We start from the raw sequence: 11,415 nt of genomic DNA on the forward strand, positions 1-11,415 counted from the left end.
AAAGAGAAGCTCAATGAAAGAGACCGAAGGGTATTAAAACGGATTATAATGTCAAAAAGCCACACTACAGCAAAAATGACCGCAGAGCTCAGTATCCATCTGGATCCTCTAGTGTTAGTGATTACAGTCACCTTCAGACACCTTCATAAACAGAACATTTATTGTAGAGCAGCAATTCCCAAGCCACTTCTCACAGATGTTAAGGGTAAACATGTAAATGGTACAGACACAAAACCTGGTCGATTGATAAGTAGAAGAAAGTAATATGGTTTGAAGAATCGTGTTTCACACTTTTCCCTACAACAGACGGGTGCACGTTTGGAGGATACCTGCACAAGCATATGACCATGATTGTATCCTTCCAACTGTCGAGCATGGAGATGGGTCTGCCATGATCTGGGCAGCCATGTCATGGGTTTCTGCTGGACCAATCGTAACCCTGAAAGGAAGGATCATTGGAGAGAAGTATAGAGAAATTTTAGCTGCCCAGGTCCATCCTATGATGCAAACTTTGTTTCCTGCAAGAGATAGAATTTTCCAGGATGATGATGATGCACCTATTCATGCAGCGAGGCATGTCCAATCATCTGCCTAGGCCTTCACAGTCACCCGACATCAATATAATTGAACCGTTATGATATATTTTATAGCGTTCAATACGGAAGTGATATCCTCCACTAGCATCTCTCCAAAGAATGTTCACAATATTTCCAGGAATGGCACAATATTTCTCTAAACACTATTCAAAACTTATATGAATCGATTCCTAGGCGAATGCAAGCTGTATTACATGCCAAAGGCGGTCTTGCACTATACTAATAAAGGATTCTTTATAAATCTTAAGGTGTTTCTATTATTTTGATAACCACCTGTATATATATTTGTAAATGCCAAACTTTATTTTTATCATAACATGTTGTCAACTATTATCAAATTGAGATTTACAAAAGAAATACCTTTAAAATTATAAGTAATTCACGAAATTATAATAATTTTTCAAAGGAGCAGCAAAAGGCATGATTTTACTCTAATTTTTTTTAACATAAATGATATAAATTTTTTTACATGCATCTTTGTATATTTATATAAGTTTACGAAATATCTGAAGTTGACGAAAATAATAAAAAAATCCTTTCTTATCCATTCGACATTGTCAGAAATCTTTTTAAAAGTCCAGATGCCGATCAATTTAAAATCGAAAATAAGAATTCACCATGGATTGAAATGTATTTAAAGAAATTATGTAATTCAACCTTTTTTCTTTCTTTTTAATTGGGATTATCTCAGCAAGACAGGCTCTTATAATTAGCAGTTCAGAAGGATTATTGATCTTTCCCCTCGAAAATGTTAGTGTAATGATGTGATGAATGATGGACTTGGACGCCACATTTCCAGATAAAATAATGTTTATACTAGGTTCCTTTAAACGGGATTCTGATCCATTTTAGGGAGCTTTGAACCTTGCTGGTCTTCTTAACTAAAATAAGATGAGAAATGTTTGATGATTCATTTCATTTATACACTGTATCATGCAAAACATTTTGAAGTTTGTATCTACAAGAGCCATCTTCCTCTGCCTAAGATGATTCATAACCAGACAAGATAGATGCAAAATTAAGTATAGCAACAATGGTTAAAACATTGTTGATGCTGAAAATATCCTCAGGAATCCTGATTGGAACTGTATAGAACAAAAAACTTTCATCCAAAGAAATGTGCGGAAATTTATTGATCCAAAGTCATGTATAGTAACAATGGTATAAACTTTGTTAATACTGAGAATCTCCACAGGAATCTTGATTTGAGCATAATCCAACAAGAAATTTTGCAATGATTTTGCAATTTTTCAAACCATTTGCAATGATTTATGTTTCATACACAATACATTTTCATGTATTTATTTTTACAAATTGGAAACAGTTTTGGTATAAATTAATAAACCAGAATTATAATAATGATTTTAATTAAAATTATTGAGGGTAGTCGCGGCTCCACCGCGCTGATTACCTCCAATCTTTTTGTTTTTATAATAAAATTCCTTTTTATAAAATAAACGTTTTAGTTAGTTTAATTGCCTAAATTCCTCTGACGTCTCTTTTTCCGCCTTATAAAAATATGTTTAATCTTTAAATTTAATAGTTGTTATATGGTATTTGATATTAAGAAAAAAATCCCTTTTGTAATAGTTATTAGAAATCGCAAATAAAATTAATATTTCTGATTAGTGATTTAACTAAAATTGCTTTGTATGTAATTGAAAAAAAAATTCAATGTAACGTATTTGCCTTACTTCAAAATATTATCATTTATTTAACACGTTTCTGTCTATAAAACCTGCTTTGTTCGATTTTATTTCAAATTTCGTACATCATTTTCTGATAGTTCTCCAGAAGTCAAAACATTATATCACCAAAGCTTTGATCCTAAATATCATCATCTGATATACGATTGTTTGCATCTGTGTTTCTACGAAAAGCAACCTTTGCAACAATGGACTATATGAAAGAATTGCCAGTTGTAAATTGTATCAGAGGTTTATAAAAAATAACGTGGAAAAATGGATATAAGTTTTCCTAAAAATTATTAATAGCACAAAGTTTTTGACTTGCATCAGTGACTCGTTTAGCAGTTCATATTTTGAATTTCACATCCGTTTACTACACAATTGGATTGCCCCAAATAAAATATCAATGGTTGTTTTTTTATATAACACTATACAAGTAATTTTAGGATTACATAAGAGAGCATTTACAACGCAAGATCATAAGTTATTCCTATTCAGGAAATTTCAAACTTTAGTTATGCCAAACAATTGCAATTCTCTCTTCATTCGTCAAAGTAATTGAACATTGAGTACAAAAAGTGGTAGAACTGTTAAAGCACCTGTGAGATTTATGAATACTTCAATAAATGGAACTGTTTTATCCTGTTTCTGTAAATTGCTGGAAATCTCAAATGCACTTTAAATTAAACCTTTTTTTACATCGATGTTTACTTTAAATATTGTTTTATCGTTATGTATGATGGAAGGTGGAAGTGTGTGTTAAACCAAATTGTAGTAAGGTCATAAGGACATTAGCGGTCATACTGGAGCTTTTAACAATTTCTGTTTCATTTAGCTTTCAGAAATTTATCTTGACGTTTATAGCAATGGGTTCTGAAATGTTGTATTTTTGTAGAATAAATCTATACAATTGCGTGAAACAAAAAACCAAAGCTCATCATTTTTTTAATTATTGATTTGAAATGCTTAAGTTTAATAATTGTTCTCTGTTTGTCCTTCAGGAATGGCGAAGAAACATAAATCTTCTAACTTTCTTGGTAAGTTGAATGTATTTCTACGTCTGATTGTGATTTAACAGACATAACCATTTTCATAAGTTTGAAAATAGTAATCTGAATGAAATCATTAGAATCCTTTTAAAACAATCATTGAAAATGCGGAATACTCAAAAAACATATTATATAACATTTTTATATTTGATAAATACTGATATTTTTGAAGTTTTACTGCAAAGAAACTCTTAAATAGTATTCTTTATGAGATTTCAGCAGTAAACGTATTTTTCAAGAGCACGAAATTAAAGAAAATTAAAAATTTGGAAGCATCTCTGCTCCAAATTATTAACCAACCAGAAGATATCACCAAAAATCCATTTTTGAACTTTTAATCCTTTATAAGCTTTTTGAAATAAGCGTTTCAAATTGTTTTTATCACAAAAGTTCATGTCTAATTAAATGTTCACGACTTTTACAATCAAACAATGAGTAAGGTAAATTCGATTCATAAATTGGGACATAAAATGCCTCCAATAACTGCTATTCCCTCTAAAATGCACTTGACTAATTTGTGCGGAAAAAATCTTATGCCATTTTTGTAAGTGAATTTTGCTAGTAATTACTTTTAAGAACGAAGTAAAAGCTTTTAAGTAGCCTTTCATAAATTCTCTGCATTCTATTATTTTAATTCATCACTAAATGTGATCATATTGAAATTCAGCCAGATCTGCTATCGCAAGTATAAGGAAAAAGAACCTTTAATATTATACTAAGTAACTAGGACTAAAGGGCTAAGAAAATAAAAGGAATTGCTTTTAGATTAATTTCCTATTGTGGTTGAAAGTAAATAAAAGGATTAAAACTGATTTTACGAAATACACTGGATGATAATAAAAGACAACTTAGTAACACTTGAAATGTAAAAGATTAAGAAATTCATGCATTGTACGTTTAAACTTTAATGGTAATAAAATGCATTCCAAACAATCATTATCATATGAACTACTCGAGTAAGAAATTTATTTTTGAAGTGTTGCTATATGTATTGAGTTTATATAAATATTAACACATAATTGAGATTAGGAATTGTTTGTGGGTAAAAATATTTTGGTTTTCAAATAAAAATGAGTCACGACTTGCTTGCATGGTGTTGATAAACATTTTGATCTGCATTCAAATCTATGATTTATCATTCTTTTTCTTTCAATAATTCTTGTGCCTCTTAAGATTTTAACAACTAGTGTTGGGTTTAACCTGGTAGGGTTTCATCCCCGGGTCTTCAAACTGGATTAAAGGGCTTCAGTTTCAAGACCAGATTCCACCTAAGAGCCGTCGTGTAAGCGGAAATGATGCACATTAAATTCATTAGCAATGTAAGAGAACGAAGAAAGCTAAATAAATAAAATTTGGTACACATATTTAACGCCAATAGAATAGACAAACAGACCTGTCAAGTTTCGAATTAAATCCAATGAAGTGTTCGGCTGTTCTGATCTTTTAGAAACATGTAAAGGCAATAAATCAAAAACGCAGTGACTCAAATACATTAAATTTGATATGGGATTTTCTGATTATAAATGTAGTTTTGTGTCACATTTTTTTATTTCAATCGATTAGGGAAAAGATGTCTAAAACTCAAAATTGATTTCCGAATGCCGCATTCCAGGGATTAATCGTCAAAACACTCACCACAGATGACACGATGGATTGGGTAAAAAAGGCTAAATTCACACGGAAGGTTAATATTTCGTAACTACTATAACCTAATTCAATGCAAGAGTAAGTGAGAAAACGTTTTTGGAGACTCCTTCCACTAGTTGCCCTTTAATTTACAGAAAATTATGTCCAACTCTCACAAAGAATATTTATTTTATTTATCCAAATGCCTTTGGGTGGTTTCGAGTGCCATTTCTTGGTTATATTTACATTTATATCAGAGAAAAGGGTAGTACAGTTTGAATAGACATGAAATAATATTCTTTAATTGATTAAAATATCTCCAAAATGGAAATTCGGACCCTCCAAAGTATATATAAAATGTTTGGTCGCTGTAGGTCAAAGGTTCTGGCATATGGAGAGCTATCACAGAATTCCTTCACATTTAGTAATAATAGAGATTAGTAGTAATAGGTGACTACTGATTATATTTGATTTCCGATATATCCGAATGTACACAATTCCTTCAAATTATCTGGTAATAACATCGTTTTATTTTGTCTTACTTAAGTTATGCTTATTGTGTACATGAACCTTTCTGATAGAGAACAGTTCCATGATATCAAAACGCTATTAACAATATAAATTCATCTATTCTATAAATTTTGCGGTGTAATATAAACTTCACTTTCTTATCCGTCTCGTAAACTACAGAGATATTAAACAAAATTTTTCTTTAATTTTCAACAATGTGGAAAAATCACACGATCAGATAGCTGATGAAATAATGAAAGCGGTTTGGACATCGGGGTGACAATGTAATTTGTTACTGAAAATTGGCCAACATGTAGCAAAATTTCTCACGATTATTTTGTAATATTATTAAAAATACATCTTTTTAAATTTTGAAACAGTGCAATAATTGTGTTTTTATTTTATATATTTAATATTAAAACTAATATATTTAATATTTAATTAATATTTAATAATAATAAAATTTAATATTTAATATTAAAATATTTTTGGAAGTTATCTCGGAAAAATGGCAGGATTCAGATTAATTTTTAATTAAAATTCTAATTAAAAATTCCAAAAAAAAAATCGCTACGAAATGAACATTTCCGATTTTCCGGATACGCATGAGCAAAATTTCGTAGTCCAGGGCCAAACAGTCATGCTTACATAGCGCAAATTAATTTACATATTTTCACCATATGACCTGTCAAGCAATAACACACACACACACACACGAGCGCGCACGCACACGTTACGCTTTTATTACTTTTAGAGGTCGTTCCGTTGAAATACCCATCACGTCATCACGATAATAGATTTTGTATAAATATATAAAGTAAAATATTATAAAAATGTTAGGAATTTACTTAATTTCCAGGTGTAAGAGAAATATTAATATATTTTAAATCAAAGCTTAATAGAAGTTGTTACAGCTTCACGCCGATAGATGGCGTATCTGTCGAGTACAAAGTTCTTGTTAATTCTTTTTGTATCAGAACGTAGTGTGTGTAAGAACGATTCTGAGAGAGAGATGAGGCATCCAACTGTGAGAGGTGTCCTAATCTGTAACAGTCTACATGAAGTGCCACAAAAAATGTGTCCGAAAATAAAATGGTGTTCACCAGAAAGAAATGAGTAATTATTTGTAGAGAATTACATTAAGTGGTCCGTCGACTACGCAGTATTGAGCCATCGCGAGTTTTGTGAAGTCGGCAAGTGTTTCTGTTTTGCCGCGTGTGTTTATTTGATATTGTTCTCAGTGAATTCTGAATCCTTAGAGTGATCTTCAATGGATATAAAGTGTAAATTCCTATGATTGGACTATCCGATGATTGGATTATTATGTCCGTTTTGGTTTCAGGGTAACTGTGAGTATACTTTTGTTTTCCAAATTTGTGTATTAGTTTCGTTTTTATGAGTTGCATATATTCAGAGTTCTCTTTTCAAAACTTAAAAAGAGTGAATTAATTGAAGTTGCCGAGGAGCTAGAAATTGATATTCCTTCGGGTGCCAAAGTAGTTACTATTAAAGATTTAATTGAAAAGAGCGAGATCTATATAGATAATTATGAATTCGTAAAAACTGTAGTTGAGTCAATAATTGATAGGAAAAAAGATTACGAGAAAAATGAAGCACAGAAACTAGAATTGGAAAAAATTAAACTCTACGAGAAAAATGAAGCACAGAAACTAGAATTGGAAAAACTTAAACTCTACGAGAAAAATGAAGCACAGAAAGTAGAATTGGAAAAACTTAAACTCGCGCAATTAGAAAAACAACTTGAGCTTGCGAATTTACAAAAAGATGTAACACAAAAGGTTAATGTAACAAATAGCGATTCTGATTCTAATTTTAGCTTAGAAAGTTTGATAAAAAGTGTCAAAACTTTAACTATTCCTGTTCCTACACGAGCAGAGTCGTATAATTTATTTTTCCAATCGCTTGAAAGAGCTTTCAAAACCAAACATGTCCCAGAACAATTCAAATCAGAGATCCTATTAAATATTTTAGGCGAAAAAGTTACCAATTTAATGATATATTTAAATGAAGATGAATTGTGTATGTATGACAAATTAAAAGAATTAGTGTTAAAAGAATTTCAGTCCACCCCACAAGAAGTTTTAAATAATTTCCGTAAAGCGAAAAAACGTCCAAACGAAAGCTATATCCAGTTTGCATCGCGACTTAGTGCAGCTTTTGATTATTATTGTCAATTAAGAAAGGTAAATGATTTTAAGGGAGTTTGTGAACTCATGGTTTCCGAAAAAATATTTGATTCATTAGATCGTGAACTACAAATTCATATTGGCGTGAAACAAGGAGAATCTTGGTATGTGCCATCAGATTTGGCCAGGCATTGCGATATTTATGTATCGTCAAAATTCAAAAATGATAGTAATGTGTTTTCACGACCGCAAATTGTAAACCATTCTCAAAAATATCGTAAAGAATACAGTCCACAAAAAGCATTTGTATCGGAAGTTAAAACTCCGAAATGTGTAATTTGTAAATCTAATGAAAATCATTCCCTGAATGTATGTCCTGTGTTCAAAAATGCTTGTTAATGAGAGAATAGAAGTCGTTAAAAATAAGCAATTATGTTTTAATTGTTTAAATCACCATAAAATTGCTAACTGTTATTCAAAATCCAGTTGCTCCATTTGCAAAAAACGACATAACACTCTTTTGCACTTGGGAAATACTCAAAGCGAAACTGAAACTCGCTCGCAAAATGCTAACGCGGGATTAAATCCAAGGTCAAATGTATTCGTTCCCCGAATTGAAAATCCCAGTCATAACTCTTCGCAACTGTTGAATGAGTCACCTTCGAACACTACGCATTCATTCACTGCTACCAACTTAAATCTAAACAAAATGGTTTTATTAAGTACTGCAAATGTAATGATTCAAAATAATGTAGGAATGTTTATGAGTGCACGTGCGTTACTGGATGTTGGTAGTATGAGTCATTTCATTTCAAAACGTTTAGCCGATAAACTGAATTTGAAAAAAGAAAGACGAAACATTGTGGTTTCTGGACTAAATCCATCTTCTGTTATTAACTGGATCGTAAAAACAAAAATTTCGAACGTTAGCGGAAGCTTTGAAAAGGGAATTGAGTTATTGGTAGTGCCGCATATAACAGATTGTATCCCCTCGAAACAATTTGACATTGATACGCTAGAATTAGATAGTTTTAATTTAGCGGATGTGAGTTTCAATGAACCTGGAGAGGTGGATATTTTATTAGGTGCCCAAATATTCTATGAACTTTTAAGATCGGGTCAAATTAGGTTTCCGGGAACAGACATTGTTTTTCAAAATACTGTGTTTGGGTTTGTTGCTACCGGAAGTGTTCCAATAGAAAACGAAACTACTGTTCATTGTGGGTTGGTAATAGAAGATTTGGATGCAAATTTAAGGAAATTTTGGGAAATTGAAGATGTTGAGGGGGATAAATTACAAAATGATGAGAGTTTAATATGTGAAGATCATTTCATGAAAACACATTTCAGAAATGACGATGGAAGCTATGTTGTTAAAATGCCGTTTAAAATAGACCCCCCATGTTTAGGCGAATCAAAACACATTGCTACTAAAAGATTTAATTCACTTTGGCAACGTTTGAAGAGAGAACCAGAGTATAGGCAACTATACAGCGAATTTTTAACTGAGTATGAGAATTTGGGGCATATGCAGGCAACTTGCGAAACTACAAGGTACATTATGCCTCATCATGGCGTTTTTAGGCCAGAAAGTAGTACTACAAAATTACGCGTTGTTTTTAACGCATCAGAGGCAACGTCATCTGGACAATCGCTTAATGATAATTTGTATTCAGGATCCGTTGTCCAAGATGATTTGTTCGCTATTTTGTTGAGATTTCGAAAACATTCTATAGTTTTCACCGCTGATATCGTCAAATTTGGATACATCCAGATCAGTGTGATTTACAATGTATTTTATGGAAGGATTTAGAGGATGAGAAATTACGTGTATTTAAGTTGCTCACTGTTACCTACGGAACCAAATGCGCTCCTTACTTGGCGACCAGAGTACTAAAACAAATATGCTGTGATGAGCAGAACAACTATCCTTTAGCCGCTGCTGCTGGCAAAGATTTTTACGTCGACGATATACTCAGTGGTACCGAGGATTTATCTTCTGCCATTGAACTACAAAACCAGTTAATACAATTGTTAAAATCAGCTGGTATGGAGCTTCACAAATGGAGCTCAAATAATCCTGTTTTGTTACAAAATGTCCCAACGTCGGACCGAGAATACAATTTCGATAACCCCAACTCAGCTACTTTAAAAACTTTGGGATTACAATTGAATCCTGAAAAGGATACATTTAGTTTTAGTGTTCAAAAAATTGTGAGACCTGCAACAAAAAGAACAATGCTATCGGACATATCCAGATTGTTTGATCCTTTAGGCCTCTTAGGACCTTTGATAATCACAGCGAAAATGTTCTTGCAGAAGTTGTGGATTTTAAGAATTGATTGGGACGATGAAGTTCCCTTACACTTAAATAGAGAGTGGGAAAAATTTAGTTCTGAATTGAGTCAATTGAAAAATGTAAACATAGATCGTCATGTGTTATGTTCTAAAGTTCTGAAAGTAGACCTGATAGGCTTCGGAGATGCTTCGAAAAATGCATATGGTTGTGCTATCTACACCAGGTCTTTGTCAAGGTCTGGTGAGATAAAGGTGTCACTCTTATGCAGCAAATCTCGAGTGGCTCCCATCAAAGAAATTAGTATCCCACGTTTGGAGCTGTGTGCAGCGGATTTGCTTTCCACGCTTACCGTTAAGGTTCTGTCATCCTTGCAACTAGACATTGATGGAGTACATTTGTACTCGGACTCCACTGTGGTGCTTGCTTGGATCAAAACTCCACCTACATCGTTGAAAACTTTTGTGGCTAATCGAGTCGCTAGGATTCAAGAGTATACTAAGAACTTCCAATGGCATTATGTAAATACTGCTGAGAATCCTGCGGACTTGATATCACGAAGAGTTTTCCCTTCAAAGATCCAACAGTTGGACATTTGGTGGCATGGACCGTCTTTTCTTTCATCTAGTAGCTGTCCAAACTTCAATGACGATCCTGGTGTCTCAGATGATGAATATCTTTTTGAGGTGAAAAGAACTGCAAAGAACTCTGAACTGAATAATGATCCTATGATTAATCTTTCCATTTGTAATATTCCTAGTTTTTTACAGTGCATATTAGATATAAGTAATAATTATAGTAAAATTGTTCGTATTTTAAGTTATGTTTTCAGGTTTGTCAAGAATCTAAAAGAAGCAGTGAAGACAACCGGTCCACTGAATGCTGAGGAATTGAACTATGCAGAGACATTTTTAATTAAAAATATCCAAATCCAAGAGTTTGCCAAAGACGTCAGTAGTCTCCAAAAACACCACTGTGTGCCTCCTGGTAGTAAATTAAAAACTTTGAATCCTTTCTTGGATTCTAAAGGATTGTTAAGAGTCGGAGGACGGTTGGGTAATAGTAATTTTAATTTTAATAAAAAGCATCAAATAATTTTGCCAAAAAGCCATAGATTAACTTTAATTATAATAGAACATTTTCACAATAAATATTTACATGTTGGTGCTTCTTCCTTGCTATATCTGGTTAGAGAGAAATTTTGGCCTCTAAATGGACGTAATAGCTGCAGAAAAATCGTTCATCAATGTATCATTTGTTTCAAAGCCCAACCAATTGCACCTTCTCAAATCATGGGCAATTTGCCCAAGGAAAGAGTGTCTCCAGATTTTGCTTTTAATTGTGCTGGTGCCGATTTCTGTGGGCCGTTTTATATTAAGAATAAAGCTCAGCGTAAAGGTGCTTTACAAAAAATTTATATTTGTGTTTTTGTATGTTTTTGTTTTAAAGCTGTTCATATAGAAATTGTTTCAGATTTGACTTCTGATTCCTTTATAGCGACTT

At 32.5% G+C, this 11,415-nt stretch overlaps 1 protein-coding gene across 1 annotated transcript; it reads left to right on the forward strand.

Moving 5' to 3' along the window:
• Positions 1-406: 406 nt before the first annotated feature.
• LOC129956516 (uncharacterized) lies at positions 407-10,798 on the forward strand. The gene is made up of 3 exons (XM_056068437.1): positions 407-433; positions 9,423-10,598; positions 10,745-10,798. The coding sequence occupies exons 1-3, from the start codon at positions 407-409 to the stop codon at positions 10,796-10,798; spliced, it is 1,257 nt and encodes a 418-aa protein (XP_055924412.1).
• Positions 10,799-11,415: the final 617 nt, after the last annotated feature.

Source organism: Argiope bruennichi, chromosome 11, assembly GCF_947563725.1.
Source record: "Argiope bruennichi chromosome 11, qqArgBrue1.1, whole genome shotgun sequence".
Taxonomy (NCBI): Eukaryota; Metazoa; Arthropoda; class Arachnida; order Araneae; family Araneidae; genus Argiope; species Argiope bruennichi.